This window comes from Rhea americana, unplaced genomic scaffold (assembly GCF_003343005.1).
Source record: "Rhea americana isolate MKP2758 unplaced genomic scaffold, rheAme1 scaffold_298, whole genome shotgun sequence".
Lineage (NCBI taxonomy): Eukaryota > Metazoa > Chordata > Aves > Rheiformes > Rheidae > Rhea > Rhea americana.
Window position 1 is genome coordinate 529,542 of NW_028186421.1, and position 20,066 is coordinate 549,607.

General features: G+C 36.3%; 1 protein-coding gene across 5 annotated transcripts in view; it reads left to right on the forward strand.

Annotated features, from left to right (window-relative positions):
• Nucleotides 1-19,624, forward strand: part of TRDMT1 (tRNA aspartic acid methyltransferase 1) — a 29,978-nt gene extending 10,354 nt beyond the window's left edge. For 3 of the 5 annotated variants that reach the window (XM_085309426.1, XM_085309429.1, XM_085309428.1), the window contains 9 exons: nucleotides 740-816; nucleotides 2,404-2,475; nucleotides 5,883-5,948; nucleotides 6,830-6,899; nucleotides 7,802-7,885; nucleotides 8,383-8,753; nucleotides 13,216-13,273; nucleotides 14,241-14,370; nucleotides 18,928-19,624. In XM_085309426.1, the coding sequence (XP_085165552.1) occupies nucleotides 740-816; nucleotides 2,404-2,475; nucleotides 5,883-5,948; nucleotides 6,830-6,899; nucleotides 7,802-7,885; nucleotides 8,383-8,753; nucleotides 13,216-13,273; nucleotides 14,241-14,370; nucleotides 18,928-19,028 (1,029 nt within the window). In that variant the 3' untranslated portion in view covers nucleotides 19,029-19,624. The other 2 variants (XR_014896412.1, XM_085309427.1) reach the window with 2 other exon arrangements.
• The last annotated feature ends 442 nt before the right edge of the window (nucleotides 19,625-20,066 follow it).

Here is a 20,066-nt window from a genome sequence, read left to right on the forward strand (position 1 = left end):
TGGTTGTTGGATTCATAGAGGGACAAATTGGACCAAAAACACTGGTTGAAAGTGTGCGCCATGGCATTATTTGGTACAGTAGCCTAGGAGCTGTGATGCTATTTCAAGGCTTACTTGAATTTACAYGGTCAGGGTGGGAAAGTCTCCTTAGCTTTCAGGAGGATCTCCTCAGCAAAGCCCTTTTATTGAGTCTTTGATCAAAGACACACAATTCGTATCYGTATAAAAATTTATTATGCTTTTTTCAGGTCACCTTACCACTTTTTCTGTTCAGATATTTTGTCATTTGATAAAATCTAATATTTTTTTCACCTGTTTTTGATATTTTAATTTTTGAGGTATAAAGACTTAATGCCTGAATAATGACACTTTATTTGGCAGAAGAATGGGGAGATATAACTAGTCAACATTTTGATGTGATCTATTAAAAAAACCACAAACTAACGTCTCTCTTCTGAAAGAGTGTTTAGGTTAAAAAACAAAACAAAACTCAAGATGATGTATGGATACTGAAATGACCAGTGGTTTTGATCGTTGTGAAAGCAGTTAATGCATATTTGCATTCTGTGGTTTGCTAAGCATCAGGGAAGAATGAAGTTATTAGGTCAAATGAAAGATTAGGAAGCTTTTTACTAGATGGGTCATGGAATGGAAGTAATGGGATAGTTTGATCAGAAGGAAGAATTAGTATAATATAATTTACAACCCCCACATTTCTTTTTTCCTCTCCCTTATTCAGGGCATAACATTGAAAGAATTTGACAGATTATCTTTTGATATGGTTTTGATGAGTCCTCCCTGTCAGCCATTTACAAGGTAAGTTTTATATATATATTTATATATACACACACACACACACACACACACACACACACACACATATATGTCTGTAAAACCATACAGCGTATTTGGAAAAAAGTGCTGTTACAAAACATGTACTGTTAGAGTGGAAATAGTTTCACTCTTGAAAATATGTGGTTCATTTCTGTATCTTTGTCTTTTCAGGTAACAGTGTTGTGGCCCTACTGACATAAGGTTTAGTGAAGTGGAAGAAATGCAACAATTTGAATTTTAATTACTAATTGTTCTTTTTTAATGCATATTTTAAGTCAATTAAAATGAAATAAGCTTATTACAGCTTCTAATTTGTATTTAGTGTTGTTTCTCTACCAGTGAAATTCAGAGATTTTGCCCTTTATGTGTGTTTTCTTTCCCTTTAATTATCAGTCTGATCTTTCACTGAGGTAACCCCAGAGGGAAAATTGGAATTCCTCAGTTTTATGTGTGACTAAAAATAGAGTGTGTTCTTATTTGTACACTGAAATTGCACGTGTGTACAAATAGTTAATTCTGAAGAATATTCCTGTTTTAGCCTAGATTAAGAGGATCAGAGTCTGGATATACACATAGGTTGCTTTCTAAATTTTCTATATATTGTGAATTTGAAATAATTTTGGGGATGATAGAGATGTCTTCAYTCATTAAGAACTGAACTTACTGGGTTCTTATTTCCCAGATATAGTTTCAGGGCCATATGTTTTGGCAGCAGTGATTCCTAATAGATCAGTGGAGGAAGGATTCTATTAACCATGTTCATGCAGAGTAGCAGCGTTTCATGAAAAGTTCTGTAGATGCTGATGGAACTGCTTGTGTAAAAAAGTGTAAATCAAAGGAATACTGTAAGATCGTAAATCCCTCTGAAGTGATACTGATCTTTAAAAATGTGTTTGTGTGAACGTAYGATGTATATAGGAGTCCTCCTTTCAAATTTTTTTTTCTTGAGGAGAAAACTGAGAAGAAAACTGTGCTCAAGTAATCAATTTAGAGAGATGTCAACATTCTTCTATTAAGATTTTATTCTTTTTAATTGCTGATAAAAAATTAAGTTAGAGGAACACAGGCCTGAAGTAACTAAGCCACGTGAGCTGCCCAGCTTAGTATTATGAATTTGGTCACATAAGCAAAGTTATTCACAAAGGGATATATCCTGAAAGATATCAGGGGCGAATCCTGAGAAATCATCGAATATAATCAATGTAAAATAGCTGAGTATTCCCAGGGTATTGAGTGAGTTTTCGTGCACATTCAGACCATCAAGAGTTTTGCTAGATAAGATTAGAATAATAAACAGTTTGCACACTGAGGAGTGAGTTTCATTACTGAATGCTGTCAATTCTAACCTCGTTTTGAGCTGATGAATTTTAGGGCAGACTTTAATTCCTTAGAGTGCTTCTTAGGACGCTGCTGCTATGAGCAGGTCTTTGTGTCTGGACATGATGCCTGTGCAGAAGGGCTTTCAAAACTTTACTTCAAAGTGAAAAGCATCAGCATTCTGTAGAAAAATGAAAGGCAGATGACAGTCTACTCCAAATAATACACAGGAATTTCTTCATTTTTTCTCAGAATTGGTCTGCAGGGTGATGTTTCTGATCCACGAACAAAGAGTTTTCTCTATATCCTTGATATTCTCCCAAGGTAAAAATTAACTTCTCTGCTAGTAATATCGTGTTAATCATTTATTTGCACATGATCATATGTAACTTATAAATAGTTATCTTTTACTAACACCATTATCATGTAATTATTGTATTAGTCTTCCTTGTGTGGTTTTCTTTTTTATTGTATATCTATTTAAACTGTGACTAAATGAAAAAAGATTGGAAATTTTTTATTTTTGATTATATTCACTTCAACATAAAACTTCCACTGACTTTATTTAGAATCAGGAGTTTCTGCTAATGAGCATCATGGAAACATGAGAATAGCTAGAAATATTAGGTAATTTTTTTTATTCAATATTTAGTCATTTTTTGAATAGGTAACATTTGAAAGGATTTGATTAAATCTCTTGTTGGCTCCAAAATGCAATACATCTTCCTTCCCTTCTTTCTGAGTCTCTAGTCTGTCTCTTTTTGGAACTGCTTCTAGGTATCTTGGGGCAGACTGTGTGTTTGCTGTTTGTAGTACAATCTCATGAGTAGTAATACTACAAATTTCAAATAGGACTGGACTGTCTAAACAGTGCTCTTCTCTTTGTATTCATCTAGCATTTTTCTCTGCTGGAAGTCCCAGTTCATAAAATACCCATTATTACTGGTATTCATGCAGTCCCTTTTGAAACAGTAAATCCAAACAAAGTGTTCATTGCTGACCTAAATTGTTCTTATTGAGAGTGTTAAAAATCAGCTGGAAGTAATGTTTGCGGTCTCTTTTGGGAAGGGATACAAAACACTGTGAGTGGGGAAAAAAACCCTTTCTTGGGGATTGGAGCAAGCAATTGCTCGTTGAGATTGTCTTGCTGAAACCTCTGTTTCTGGATTGAGGCGTCCGTTGGGCACCAGTTGGCGTCAGTCTGGGAATTTGCGTCATTTATAGTCCACGAGACATTTCCATTCTAGCAGTCCCACTCATGCTGGAGACTGAAATGGCTGCTATCAATATATTCCTTTGTCAGTTAATCTTACTCTCGAAGTTGGAGGAGGAGGAGGAAGAGAGGTCTTGCTGCCTCCTGTGTGTGGGTTTTTTTTTTYYCCCCTACAAATTCTTGCACAGAAAGAAACCAGTACCATCAACAGACTTCCTCTCAAACTGCTGTTACTACTAAGAGAAGAGGGTCTTCACCCTCCTTCCAGAAACAGCTTTGCTGCAGCCAGCAGCATTATTTGTTCACCCTCCTTTCCCTTGTCATTAAGAGATGGAGAAAATAGATGCATGTGAGTGATTTGGCTGAGATCACCCAAGAAATCTGTAGCAGAGAACACAAGAATTTGTGTTGACTAGATTCTGTAGCCAAATGAATTAGACAAATTATAGATAAAAAGAAAAATTATTATTACTTTCTCTTTTTTGTTAGAGACAGAAAGATAGGGAGATAGGTAGCTTTCCAAAAATTGCAAAGGATATTTTTGTTTGAACAAGGAATATAACCTTCTGACCGACCTTTCAGAATGTTAAAAAAAACCCAGCACATCGTTTGTAAGTTAATCATTTGTCAGAATATTAGCATCTTCCTTATCCTTAAGGGAATCCTGACCTCAATATTCCTCTCCATTAAGCTGAGTCATGGTTAAGAGAATGGCTGTTTGGGGGACACTGTTGTGTTTCCACTAATGTGGAAATGGTGCTTCCTGGTTACTGCGGGCTTGGCTGGATAAAGGGCCGAAGCTTTCCGTTCTCAAAACCAAAGCTTTAGACAGTGTGGGGCACATGTTCTTCATCATGACGATGCAAAGGAGCTGGGCTTGTCTGTGACACTATCTCAGCACGCCATGAGGCACTCCTGACGTGCCTTATCTCCSTTGGGCAGGTTGTTTCTGTGAAGAAGCAGGTTCTGTAAGCAGTCTGTAATAAGTTCAAGATGGTGGTTTCTGCAGTTTCCCAGTTCAATGGATTTATGTTTTACTAAGATAGTGTTTGTGTATGTTTTGGAAATGACATCCTTGTCAGACATTGACTGTGGAGTATTTCAGACCAAAAAAGGGAAATTCTGAATATAGAAGCTAACAGTTCATGTTCTAAATTGGAACAGTCTGCATACAATTTGTGGAAACTATAAAATAATTTCCCATCCCTTGGTTGTTCCTCCTAAGTTCAGCCTTTCATAAGGAAATGTAGCTTAAATGAGGCTCAAAGATAGCCTAAGAAGGCTAACATTAAAGGCAAGGCAAGGACAAGTTCAGGGCCTGCAAATGCTTGGGAAGTCTTTTGATGCCTCCAAGCAGGGAATATAAAGTCTGGTGCCCAAGTCATAACCCAGTGAAATCTAATGCTAAAACATCGAAGTCTGCCAATTTTACAGACATAATATTAAAACCTGCCAAGTACTTAACACACTTCTTTGTGCAGTAATTATTTGCCTTGTTACCTGTTGATTCTATACCAGTTCTTGCATTTCAACTTATATTCTTGATTTGTTGCTTTAGAAATAAGCTTCATGGCAGGGGAAGGTAATGTTGTTTGGGGGTAACCATATAACAGATATATTCTCCATTCTTCTACGGRGAATCTGGCTGCTTCTTCCTTTCCTGGTTCACTATTATTTTTAATATTTTTACATTTTATTTAATATCTTGTACATTTCCCAATTTCTTGTGAAACACTTYAGTTCTTTAATTCTTCTTGTGATTTTTTTAATTGATGGAAATAAGAATGTGATAAAATAAATTCTGTTGTGATTTGCATTATTACAAGTTTGAAGTCACTTACTGACTTAAATACTGACTTAAAGTCAAGTAATGCTTCTTTTTGGTAACGTTAGTCTTCTGCTTCCATACACTGTTTTTAGACCCCATATGTGGTGCACAGACTGTGTCTATGTTAGACTTACTAGACTATTCATTTGCAGTTTGAGCTCTGAAAATGTTGTATTTCTTAAAACAATTAAATGAATACTGGTTCTAATATTACATTACTAAGGTTGATGTCATGTTTTGACATTGATTTCAGATTTATGTGCAGAAAAAAAACCAAAAAGTTTTCTGTTCCATGGATGAATGGTGATATTTTCCTCCTGACAGTTTTCTTGCCTATTACAAACTCAGTCTTTTGAATGATAATATACTTTAGGAAATGAACAGTGGTAAACATTTTCAAAAATACATGCATGTGGTAGCGATGGGGTATTAATTACTCTATCTGAACAAAAACAGTTTGATTTTTTTGTTTTTTGTTTCCTTGAATTGCCAACAGTCTACATTTCTAATTCAGTTGGGTGTTACTTGATCTTGACAGCYTTTAAAGTTGAGGTACGTTTGTTAAGAATGCCATTTGCCACTAACATGGCATGGAAATATTTTGATCTTTTTTTACCACTAAACAAATATGTCTGGCAACATACAATGTAGTTTACACCTAGCTCCTCTGGTCTATTTTTATTCTTGTAGACTCCAGAAGCTTCCAAAATACATACTCTTAGAAAATGTTAAAGGATTTGAATCTTCTTCTGCAAGGTAAAGTCTAACTTACGCATGTTTTAGTTTTTAATAAAGGACATTTTCTAAAAGATAAAAGCAAGATTTTTAKTTTCTAGAACTTAAATTAAGAAGGTATAGGGTGAGATGGGAACAATTAGCAGCTGTGGTTAAGTCCCTTAGATTCTCTTGAGATTTGCTTTGCTGGCCAATGTTTGAAACAATCTGTAGCTCACAAAACACACTAGACAGAATTTTTGCTTTCCCTTATGACACTTGTTAGAGCCAGGTACAGGTCACAGCTCTTAATTTTTATAAAGTTGTTGTTTGCTAGAGTCTGCATAGACTAGTAAAGACAAGTCTCACTAGGCAGGCTTTCATTTCAGTGGATTTTCCCATGTTTATAGAGTACAGTCCTGGCTYGCTTTTATTATCAAAGCTACCAATTTTTGTCATCCTTTGATTTATCACTCTTAAGAGGCTTGGCTGATGCCAAGTACATGAACAGAGAGAAGTAGTGAACCACCTGTAGCAGTTTTAATCATACTTTATAGTTCACAGTGTAGAGAGTATCTTGCTCTCTGRTTATTTTCCTTGCTCACATGCTGTAAGTACTGTTCTAGAGAGAGGTTATTTTTTGAAGGAATGTTTCCCCCAAAGTAGTTACGGGATACCTGTGAATGTGTGTTAGTTGTCCTTGGCTACAGTAAAACCATATGAACGTAGAAAGCTATCTCCTCAAATGCAGAAATGGATGACTTCGTATGTGTAATTCTCTGGTTCTTTCAGTGAATCTGATRAACATCTTAGTGCTTACGGTATTGCATTTCATGTATTTTTATATAGGATGAAAAAGGGCCTAAAGGGTGTATAAGTGTTTATCAGAGGAGTAATTGCTTTTTGATTCTTCTCACTGCTAGAAATGAACTTTTGCAAACACTAGAAACATGCGGATTTAAATATCAAGAATTTCTCTTGTCTCCAACCTGTGTGAGTACTAATAACATTTTAACTTTTCAAACTGTACTGAGCCTACAGACATTTGGAAATGATTTACTGTATTGGAAAACAGAACGATGTCCAGTACTCATTCTTCTGAATGAGAGCCATCTGGCATGGCTTCTGATATTGCCATTATCATGCTGCTGTTACTATTGAGGTCCCAATCCTGTATTGCTTTGCAACTATTGTTGTTTTTTAAATAGGCATGAATTTATACTATGACCAGGACAGAAGTTTTCCCATCAGGAGCCTCATGACTTCAGAATTGCTGATGCGCATGATTTTTCTAATGCAGAAGACTTGACTGTGTTATCTGTGGGAGGAGGGGTTCTGTTTGCATTCTTCCCAGGCAACTGCAAAAAGAATTAAGGCAGAGTTCAGATTGTGTAAGACTAAATGGAATTGATGGAGTGCAGTATCTGTTTGAGAGAACCTTACAAAGAGTAGATTGAGAATCAGTTGTGGTACACTAGTTTCAGTGTTAGATATCTTGTATAGTTCCATATTTAATATGGCAATGAAGCACCTTCTTGCTTTTTTGTTGGAAGTGGTTAGTGTCTGTCCGAAGAACTTGTGATAATTATGTCATTTTTCTTCTTACCTCACATAAAAAGTTTGTTTCTATTCTGTTCGTTTACGGAGAAAGTCAAAACTACGAAGAAGAAAATATTTGCCTGTTTGTTTGCTTGAGGAATCTTAGTCACAGAAGTTATGTTCATGAGTTCACTAAAAGTGGTTAGATATTGTCAATTAATTTTGATAGCTTCAAAATGGAAATATATATTAGTGTGACAGTTTTATTACTGTAAATAATAGTATATAACTTTTATGATGATATATATTACTTCTTTTTATCACATGGACTAAAGGCTTGTGGATTTTGCTTACAGCTTGGCATTCCTAACTCTAGACTGCGATATTTTCTAATTGCAAAGTTTCACCCAACGCTGTTTTCCTTTCAAGTTCATGGTGAGGTGAGTCTAATTTCTATTAATTGATTTTGCTTTGTTTTGTGAAGATTGAGGGTTAAATTTTCGGTCTAGTGGGGTGGGGAAGAATGGCCAGAGGGATAAAGGGTATTAACAGAAAAGTTATAATCTCCCCCCCCCCCTTTTTTTTGTCCTGGATGCTGAATTTTCTAAGGACTGAAATGCCTGCCAGTGGCTTAGATGGCTTAAAGCAATTTGGAGAAGTTTTTGGAGGCTGTTAGCAGGCTAGAAAACAATGCATTTTGCTACCTTTTCCACAACCTTGGAAATGTCTTTTTGTAAGAATGGTTATTTACAGTCATTGAAATCATCAGCAAATCTTGATTACAAATTCTTTTGAAATCTTCATAAAAGTAATAGAGTTGCTTATTTTATTCTGAGCATCTCTGAAAGAATTCTTATTGCAGATTCTGCAGTTGAATTTTTTTATTGCAATATCAAATGCAGTTCTTAAATTTTTCTCACAATTTGTTACTGCTTAGATATTGACAAGGTTCCCAGATCAAGATCTAAAAGACTTAATAAAGGATAAAGTTGCTGACAAACTAGATGAAGCTAATTATTCCGTGCTTTCTAAAGAGAAGAATTTGGATCGAAGCACTGGTCCTGATTGCAGCAGCAAGAAGAATTTACCAAAAGGGGCCTTTCTTTTTAAACTTGAAACAACAGAAGAAATGGAAAGGAAGCATAGTCAGGACAATGATTCCTCTATTCAGATGCTAAAAGATTTCCTGGAAGAGGATAACGAAGAAATGAATCAGTATTTCTTGCCACCAAAGTCCTTATTACGTTATGCTTTTTTGTTAGACATTGTTAAACCCACCTGCCGGAGGTCCACATGCTTCACAAAAGGGTAAGTTACAGAGAAAATCTATTGCTGAATCCTATTCTGAAACTTGTGTTTTTACTTGCATACTTTAAAAACAAGGCCATCATCAAAAAGACAGGCCTCTCTGGAGAAAAAAAAAATGCTCTAATGTAGCGTGCTTCCTCATGCAGTAGAATGCCAGCATGAGAATCTGTCTGGCAGAACATCATATGCCCACTCCAAAAAAGCATTCACAAAAGACAGTGCCATTTGTTGTTGACCTTCACAGAAGCTTAATTACCCCTGCGGAAATATGGTTCCAGTAGACTGGTATAGTACTGATTCATTAATGAATTTCTTTATATTGGTCACTGAAATTATAAAGTGTTACGTATGACAGATCCATTCCTCATTAAAATTGTCTTCAYTGTGCATTTTATTGATTTCTTGGATTTTTCAGCTTTGTAGGTCAGAAGAGCTGTTGATAGACCATCTTTCATAAAACCAGTTAGATGTCTGCATTGCAAATCATATATTTGTTGGAGCAAAACATCCAGTGCTTTTATGTCTCATAGTTTTCTCATTTGTACATTGGAATTATAAGGCTGACTATTTGAGATTGTTGAATGTCCTGAAATCCCACTGATCAAGGATCAGGAGCTGTTCAGCTAAATGCATTTGTATTGCAAAATGCCAGTTGGAGCGCAGAAGTTTGTGGGAAATTTTAATACTAATGAACTTTTCAAATAGACAGGTTTTTGGAATTCTCAAGAAGTTTCGACAAAATAGCTTTTAGTTGATGACTTAAAGTTAATTTCAACAGGTTGTTTTCTATTATTAGTAGAAATTAAAATGGCAGATGGCATAGACAATTCCTGTAGACTTTGTGATTTCAACTTTTTGATGATATAAAGCCTGAGAAAAAAACAAAATCTCAATATTTCTGGAGCGGAAAAGCCCTTCCCCAGCTCTGATTAGTATAAACCTTTTCTACCTTTGCTGTTTTGAGTGGTGGTGGAGTCAGCATCATGTAGGATCTGTTTCTTAAGTAGAATAGTCAAATAAAACATTAGGCCAGAATGATCCCTTATGTATCTCATGTATTTTTCATACATGTTATTAAAAATTATTAAAAATAAATTGTCCACTTGTGTTTCCAGTAGAATACGTCATGGTATTTTGTGGTCATGTTTATTGAATTCACACTGAAGGAGACTCCTGAGTTGGATATATGAAGTCTTTGTATATAGTGGTGGGAAATCTGGTCTTGAACATGACTGTTACCCGTATGCTGATTTAAAAGGAGTTAGGCCAGATACTTGAGGTAATTCTTGTTGGCTCAGAATGTAAGAATTTGTCTTTGTTCCCTTTTTTATGAGCCTTTTGGAAGGAAGATTGCTGGTCAGAGGGCTGGAGCACCTGCCCTRYGAGGAACGGCTGTGAGAGCTGGGCCTCTTCAGCCTGGGGGAGAGAAGACTGAGGGGGGATCTTATCAGTGTGTACAAGTACCTGAAGGGAGGGTGCCAGGGGGACAGGGACAAAACTCTTTTCAGTTGTCCCATGTGACAGGACAAGAGGCAATGGGCAGAAATTGAAGCACAGGAAGTTCTGCCTGASCGTGAGGGGGAATTTCTTCCCTGTGAGAGTGACAGAGCACTGGACCAGGTTGCCCAGAGAGGTTGTGGAGTCTCCTTCTCTGGAGATCTTCAAGGCCTGCCTGGATGCAACCCTGTTTACCATGCTCTAGGTGATCCTGCTGAACGGGGAGGTTGGACTAAATGATCTCCAGAGGTCCCTTCCAATGTTACTGATTCTATGATTGCCAAAATGGTCCTCAAAGTGGTCATATCATTAACAGCTCTGCATTATAGACTGATTACAATTACATTTCAGGCTTCATGCAAGTCAGCAACCAAGAATAAGTTGCTGCTGGATCTATACTAGGAATTGTTTTTATCTGTCTCTGAGGCAAATTTAGGAGACAGGACCCTGAATGGAGCAGAGCAGTATTCAGAGTAGTACAGAGAATCCCTATGCTGAGATGCCTGTATAGTGCCTTGCTTAGGAGTCATGCTGATCACCAGCACTGAAAATGAGGAAAAGTGTTTTAATATTATGAACCGGTAAGGTTCATGTGCTAGGGTTAGTCTGGGTATGTTGCATCCATTGCTATTGCTATTTCAGGAACCTCAAGCACTTACAGTATATGACCCTTCTGCTTTCCCCCTGTACCGTGCCAGTATGTCTTCTGAAGATTGAAATGCTTTGGTGCAGCATAGGGCAAAATGCGGTTGCCTGTGATTTGTGGACGATCAGGCAGGTGATCTTGTGATCCCTTCTGATCTTAGATGCAAAGACAATTTGAACACAGTTGCTGAGTTACTTGAGAGTAAAAATGCCACAGTTCCTCTTAGGAGCATCATTTATGGTGGCTGAAGTTGTGAGAAAGGCAACTGGCCATTTTAACAAACAGAGCAAATAACAAGTGTTTCTTTATATATGATTATACTGAATCTGCTTGTAAATTCTTGAGTTGCTGTTGACCAGAGAAACAGTATCTTCTAAACCAGTGTAAAATTAATTACAGAAACTATAGCGTTGTGAAAATCATCTTTTTATTAGCCATAATACAGGACACAGTGTACCTAGAAATAACATATTATGTATGTGAAACATAATTTTTTAAAAACCCTGCAGAAACAAACAAACAAAAAAATCTTGAGTGAGGTAAAAATTTAAAAGATTGTAATTTCTTTCTTTATTATAACTGGTAATTAAATATCCAAAAATCAGTAGATCATTTCTCACTTTGACAAAATTTCCCATATTTCATTATGTTCTGAATCTGTTAGGAATGTTAATTTTTTCTGAAGTCAGCAGCTGCAATAATAATTAATTAAAATCCGGCTAACACTGGATACCTACCCATATTTATGTTAGAGAAAAAACAAAAAAGCAACCCACCCCCACTATTTATAAATAATGATCTTCATTTTTAACTGTTACATTATCTTTCTACACCAACTGGAATTYTTTGTGGGCAGTTCCATATTCTAGTGCCAGTTATTTAGAGTGGAACATTTTATATAACATGGAGCCYATGGAAAAGATCTTTTTTTATCCAGTAAAGAGAACAAAATAGTAGTTTGAAATTTATCCTCATTTACTTATTTTGTCTCAGATACAGTAGCTGATCTTATATTTCAGATTAATGTAAGAAGAATATTAAAATTCCTCACTGCCATATGTGCTACATTGTAAAACCAGGTACTAGGGAATTTTCAGAATACATCTAAACAGTTAAATATTATGCATTTACAACACAGTTCAATTTCATGTGTTTTTTAATCTGTATTAGTGTATAAGCCCTTTTGATGCTAAATAAGATTTGCATATGCTTTGTTTTAAAAATGTGAGTTGGTCTCACTGATATTGAAAGAACTACTCATCAGCTTTTCTCACTGGAGAAGAAATTCTCAAGCTTGTGTCCTGGTGGGTCATTGCATCTATGGTAAAGGAAGAATATTCATTTCTTCATTGTGGGGTTAGAAATGCTTGAAAGAAAAACTGTTCTAAATGTGTTGGTGTAGAATGAGCCCTAAATGAAGTAAAAGACCTTTARCAGTTGTCTACAGATACGAACAGATACATATACAGGGAATAGTATCTGTTAATGGTAGTTGCAAACCACTGCCATTTCATGCAGACGATGTTCTGAAGTTCTTCCACTGTGCAAAAACTATCCATTTCCCTGTCTCAGTCTCTTTCAGTTGAGGACATTCATACACTATTGTTGTTTAAATCAGCAGAACATGTTTCTGAAAGCCCAGCAAGGACATAATTATATTTAAATGGTAGCCTTGCAGAGACTGTAGAGTAAACATGTAGTTATGTAATCAACCACAAGGGATTTAAAAAAGCTATCATATGGTTTTATAATGTCAATTTACTTACTATTTAGTCAAATTTTTTTTTCTTGCTAGCTGCTCTGCGCAGAAGCCTGACCATCTCCCCTCTCTTCCTTTTCTGGAAAATCCACAAACAACCAAAAGTTAGATCTGACTGAATTGCTTTGTTCCTAATGGAATGATATCAAACTTCTAGGCTCGTGCTGTATGGTCCTGTCCTCCTTTTAAGTATGGAGAGTCAGTTTGAACACCTAAAACCATTTTGCCTTTAGCAGTATAAAATTGATGAGTATAATGTAGACGGCCCTTTTGATGATGCCTTGCTTGAATTCCTTGGCCAGTTGCCTTGTATAAGGCATTAGCATGGATAAACCCTTGTGTGCTGATTGCAGCCTCATCCCCAGGGATTATGTTCAAAGACTGAATTGCACTTCCAGGGTTAGCATTGTTAATAACAAGGACTTTTGTTTCATCCATGCAGGAAACTATTTGTTAATCACAGCAAATGAATGTCATTAAGCTCCCTGCATCTTTGCAGTTGTCAGAATTTTGAAGTCTAATGAAAATTTTCACTTAAGATTTTTATTGTTGTTATTAAGGTATGGACACTATGTAGAAGGCACAGGCTCAGTTCTTCAGACAGCGGTAGATGTACAGGTAAGAATGTCTAGACTAACACGTGAAAATGATTTGTTTCATCTGTGCTCTGCTTTGCTATTCTGAATTTATTACAACAAAAATGCTTTTAAAGCTACATTTTATGGCAGCTGAGTTCCCCAAAAACAGTTTATTTAAATCCAGGTTATACATGTCTATCTAGGGAGAATACATGTCTATCTAGGGAGAGTACAAGTTGCTATTATTTTATTAGCCATAGGCTCACGCAGAGATTTCACAGGGGTACGTGAAAATGTTAAAATGGACTAATCCTATGGATAACTTACATTACCGTGTTGCAATTCTCTGACTTTTTTTGTACACAGATGATTTAGCAAGCATGTCAAATGTTTAAAATGTTTGAATATAAAAGGTATTTTCTATCAAAAGTGGTCTTTRGGCATTGGGAAACGTAGAAATAAATAAATATATGACTAAATCATTATTTAAAGATACTTTCCACAAAGTATATTTTGTACACAAGCATATCCTCATGCACTTGTGTCATTCACTAGTATTACACATTTTCTATACATTTTTAACCATATGAGGAATGCAACATTGGAATTCAGAATAATCTCAAGGCAAATATATTAAAACAGCTGCATCCATACAGTCTAATTTTTTTTTAGATGGTCAGGCTATTCAGTCATTTTTCTTATTCTGTCATTAACAAATGTTTATAGCCCTTTGATTGCCTCATTGAGTATTGTTATGGCTTGTAACTGAAGGAAGAAATGATGGACTCCCACATGGCAGCATTGGTTTCTTTCTTGAAAATGCATGTGTTAAGATGTTGGCTGAAGAAAATCTAACACCAATCGTAATGTCAAACAAAACATGCTATTGTCTTTGGCACTGTGATAATCAAAGAGATAAGCTGTTGTGATGTGAGTGTTACAGAATAATTTTTCGTGTTCTGCTTGCATCAGTGATATCTGTATGCTGTTTTGGATATTCTTCATAGCTTGAATCAGTGTTTAAATGCATTGAGATGATACCAGAAGAAGAGAAGCTTAYGAAACTGTCAACATTAAAACTGAGGTACTTTACCCCAAGAGAAATAGCAAATCTTCATGGATTCCCTCCAGAATTTGGTATGTGCTTGCAAAATGTCTATTTCATTTTTATGAAATGCTGAGTTATTTTTTTGATCAGGAGTAGCCCATGCTATTTGTTCTGTATTTTTTTTCATACCGCTTTATTTTAACGATCAGTTCTTATTAATTGGCTAACATTTCTCTGAATTTCCATTAGTTTTCTCACAGTTTATAAAACTAATCTCTATAGCTATGTTTATTTTTGTAAATTGGAAAAAAGAGTTTTGGAATGAGAAATGCTGTCTTAGTGAATGGCAATGAAGGAAAGCCTTTGTTTTAAAATTGAACCTATTTACGTGTCAGACAGGAGTACTAACAACTGTAATAAGTCAACATATCTTACCAATTTTGGAGGTCTGTTATTGGTTCTCAGTGTCTGAATTGCCTACTTTTTCTCTTCTACACGTTTGCAGCTGCTGTCAGAGAGGGAATTTTACAAGATACAGATACTTCTTTGTTCAGGAGTAGCCAAACTCTTCAGTTAATGATCTGTTAAGGCCTCTCTGTTTTTTTTAGGAAAGGCAATACTGGCTGTTGGTTTAATAAGGTGAGGTACCTCATTTTCTAACTATTTTTGTGAAGAACAGGGAGTCAAGGAGCAAGACTATGCAATACCATTACATTGCATACAGGTCAACTAGAATTCAGTCCGAAATGAATTCACTAGAATTCCTCTTGCCCTTCTATAAATAAAGGCAGATGAGAAAACGTAGCTGTTGTTACCTGCTAAGGAACCTGGCCTGCTGCCATTCCATCAGCTCAATTGATTGTCTCTCAGCAGTAGCAGCCTCCATAGAATCAGATGTCAGTGACCTTGAGTAATATGTTACGTTGTCCTTTGAATTACTCTATGACTTAGAGTTTTAAAGAGGGCTAATAGTTTGTATATATTTTCCTTTTGCAGTTTTGTTTTCTAATTTACATTCAAAATTATTACGTTTGAAGAACAGTATCAAGGTTGCTAAGTGAAACACTGAGAGTAACCAAAACTAAACTTGCTTGTATAACAGTATTTGTAGTGTGTGCTATGCTGACTTACATCCCTATATGCAGTTATTTTTATAGCCTGCCTTCTTTAATAGACTCCTTTTTGCAGACAGCCTTTGTCTCAGCACAGCTGTCTTCCATATTGACTTAGGCTAACGAAAAGAAGCCTAAMAACCTAAACAGGGCTGCATATTGAATTACTCTTAAGTGTGTGGTTCAATATGCACCTTCTGTGTTACAAAAACAGGTTTATCATGCTGTTAAGCTGCCTTTTGAACATAGAATTGTCTTTTTTTTTTTTTATGGTATTCTAGTAGCTGGTGTTTCCCAAACATTAAATCTGTCTTTACAATAACATTGAGGGATGTAGTAAGGCTAATGCTGTTTATATTTTACAGAGGGAGAACTGAGGCAAGGAGAGATTTTTGTTTGGAAGATACCATTAATTCATTAATTTAGGGCGACCAGCTTGTAAAGCCTGACCATTACTATTTTATAGTGTTTGGAATAATACAAYGCTTCCTCTGCTCAGAGCTCATCTTCAGAGACAGCTGTGAGCTTCAATACTTATTTGAAAAAGTCTCACAGTAAGTCAAGCTTCTAAATATGAGAAGCTTTCAGATAGTTATCATCTATGAAACGCTCATTTAACAAAGTTGTATTTTATCACCTAGGAGCTGTGAAGTAGTGGGACAGATTCCAGCTCTGAAAGGGCAGTGCCCTTCTGCCTTCGTAGTGAGTCCTTCTTCACAATTCTTGCAGTTCCCTTCTTTGCTATACCACACTTCCCAGCTTCCATAGCAAATGAAACAAGCCTTTMTCATCCAGCAGTTTTCTCTGTCATATACTCCTGATTCGTATGCAGAATAAGTGTTTCCCAGTACAGAGTCACAAGTCTGACATTTTTCCTCTGTGTTTCAATCAAGAAGTTTCCCAGTGTGTACTTGCAAAGAATATTACTCGCCTCTAGGTGATGAGAATCTCTTGGGAATGTAGTTACTGTAATCTAATTTTTTCCTGAGTTTTTGCAAGATGTTTTTTTTCCAAAGGCTTATAATTTGATACATTTACAGCTACAGCAAAGAGTGTATTCCTGACAGCATTTCTCCTGTGTTAAATTTCAAGTCATTGTTGTGAAATGTGGAGTTTTCAAAGGAAAATGTGCTATAATTTCTCTACTGTTATATTCTGTACTGAYAGCACTATTTGAGTTGAAATTTTTAATAAATCCTTAAGATGTACCCAATGTGAATGTTGGCCCCCAAAAAATAAAGAWTGAGAAAACTGTAAGCTAAAAATAAGCCTTAAGTGAAGAGAATGTCAGGAAGCTGTGATAGCAGGTGTTGTTCCTAGCTGTAGCGACAATTAACAAAAGAAATGCAGTTGTGTTTAAATGGATCTATATTATAACCCCTTTCTACACAAGAGGTCCAGTTAGTCATTGTTCTTTCTTAGCATTAACAGATTTACTTCTGCTTTTAACATCTGAGTGTAGAAATAGTAATGGCACTTTAGGTCAATGAAATACTGCAGTCATTTGCCTTAGTCATTATCATGGGTCCCACAGCAATATTTTTAAAGGTGATCACATGATTCTTGCAGCTATGACTTGTTTTCATGAGAGTGACATCAGGAAGCTGTTCCTTTTCCATTTTTTCTATTAGTAGTGTATATGCATGTTACTGAGAAACAAACAGCAGCCTAGTGGAAAGCCAGCACTTTTTGGTAGAGGATATTGCTAAGATTGCAACTTTGCTAAGTAGCATGTATGACCTAAATGATATGGATAGAGTGTAGAACTGTGCAGCAAGTACCCGCGTACTATGAGTTGTTAAATCAGTCCTCCTGATGTAGCCTACTCYTAAGCCAAGAAGAGAGGAGGTGCAAGATGATGTTAACAGACAAATGGAGGGGGCTTGGCATAAAGGAAGCAGTGAGTCCTGAAAATAAATCCAGGCTTACAGCTGCCAAGAGGCAGTAGGAGCAACTCGAATTTTCACTGTTTAGGTATGCTTATTGGGCTATAAGTGTGTATGTGTTTGTKTATAAATGTACATTCATTTTTATATATTCTTTTAAGATTTCTAAATTCAGAGCCTTATGCAGTGACTTAAGTGAAAATTGAGGTAGTTTGGAACAATTACTTAAATTTCCACACAGAGAAGAATGGGAGTCCAAATTTGAGTGCCAGGAAGCTGAGCAGAATGGTTGGATCTGGCAGAAGATGAGTTTACCAAAGTAGTCCATATTCAAGGCATTAATAACTGGCAGAGAAGGGTGGAACAACTCCTCCCAGACACCTCCTCCTCAGCTTCCCACCCTTGGCTCAGCTGCTGTCCAGCCATGTTCTCTACTGAGCCCTCTCTGGAAGAGGGTTTCACTGGAGTATTCAAGGCCTGCCTGGATGCAGCCTTGTCTAACATGCTGTAGGTGACCCTGCTGAGTGGAGAGGTTGGGCTAGATGATCTCCAGAGGTCCCTTCCAACCTTACTGATTCTATGATGGTGCTGTGAAAACYTCAGAACATGTATATCACTTTTGCACACACATCATGTGTCTGCATCAAAGATGATCTGGGTGCTGATGACCTCAAAGTTAGGTGTTTCTTAGACTATGATCGAATCATTGAATTTGATCAAGTTTCAGCAGCTTAACAAATGACATGGAGGGTTGAATCACTGCTGCTGTTCATCTTTCACTGAAGTTAAAGCAAATGCACTTTAGCGCACAGCTAGAGTGAGCTAAGAGTACGAGCCAGGACAGTTATAGTTGACCATATGGTTGTTGGTAATTTAGTTCTCAGCACCTCTCTCACCTTTGATTGTGCACTCAATACACAGTGCACAACCTTTACAACACCTGAACCAGTTTAATTTTTTCTGAGCCTCCTTTCTTTCTGCCAATCCTTGCTCTACTAATGTGAAGGATGTTTTTTATGCTATCTGTATTTCTGAGTGCATTCTGCAGGGTCAGTGTTGAGTTACATGGAAAGTTGTTAGCTGCTTGATCACTTACTGCAGTAAGCCTTGTTCACAGCCCAGTTTGTATTGGTGGTGTATTGTGCTGTCAAGACTGGCTTGATTTACCTTAACTGGTGAAAGAAGCTCAAATCAGAAGTAAAATACAAATGTTAATGAGAGAAGCACTTTAGTACGTTTGGAGAATCTGTGTGTTTTATTTCTGCCATGGCCACCTTCCTCTTGGATGTTCTGCTGATAGTCTATAGAGCAGTGATTGTTCCCCTTCCTGAGATGATTGCCATTTACCAGGAGGGTTGGACTTTTTGAGCTATATGAAGAGAAGCTAGATTAGCATTAGTTACAGAGTAAGGCAGTGTTTTAAAGCTACTTGTTGAATCTTAGAAATGGCTGTATTGTTAATGGAAGAATGAGCSCAAATCCAGGGAATTGGTTGGGAATTATTTTTGTGACTTTGAGAATTTTAGGTGAGTGTCCATAAACTGCAGTCTGTGATAACTATTTTAAGAATTGTTCATTAAAAATAGCAGTAGACCAAAAGCTAGGAACAAGCCCAGACTAACGGCATTGAACTGTGTTTTTCTTTTAGGCTTCCCTGACAAAGTAACAATAAAGCAACGCTACCGTCTTCTGGGAAACAGCCTCAATGTACACGTGGTAGCAAAATTGATCTCCTTTCTACTTGGATAATTTATAATCTGAAGAGTGTGACTGATGACAGAAAATACTTCTGTCTTTACGAGAAAGCTTGATAGTGGCTGAACAAAAATCATAGCTAACAAAAATATCTGTCAAGTATTTTACTGAACAGTTCTCATGTATTTTTAATATTGTGTTTATGGTGGATTTGCACTGTACGTATGTTTTACTTAAATGGATGTTTACARGAATTAATTGCTTTTTTAAGTCTTTTTATTTTGAAAAATGAAAAATAAGACATTTACACATCTCTCAATGAAAATGGGTAAAACTTTTGTATTTTATCTTAAACTGTTTTCTCAGTGCACTATTAAAAAGCCTGTAAATGTCAAAGATGTTTTAATTAAGTGCAGAGACCAAGTTCTAAATGTAAAATGTCATCTTCATCTGTAAATGTAAGTGATCCATTAAAAGATTTACTGTATTCAAATTCATATTTTTATTTTGTATATGATTTTTAAGGAGACACAATATTGTTCTTTGTTTGTCTGATTCTCTGTAGATACTTGTAGGTTTCTGGAACCCAACTGTGTCTGGAGGAATTCATTTCAGGGCAACTGAATAAAAATATTTGAAGGTTATCACAATTCTGGCAATAACTTGGCTGTTTCTGTTCTCACTTAAATTATGCAGGATGTGATCATTGGTCCTTACCAAAGGCCTACACAATACAAGACATAAAAAAGATTTTAAAACTCCATGTCTGGCCAAGGAAGGGTTTCTGTGCCATAAGAACTGGAAAAAAATACATGGTTATTTTCTAAGACTTCTTCACAGAACTTGATACTACTGCTAGGGTAAGGAGTGAATGCTGGGATGAGGCCACTACCTGTGGCCACCCAGAGTGCTACATGTGTACACTATCTCATAGAATTGGACTAAAAAATCTGTTTATCATCAGGTCTTGTAAATAGCAGCAGAAAAAAATTACGGAAAAATGAAATGCCTTTGGAAGAAGAATGTGTTTAGTTTGTTGCTTTTGGTACAGATAATGCCATACTGGTATCTAGAGAAAAGCCAGGTTGAGAG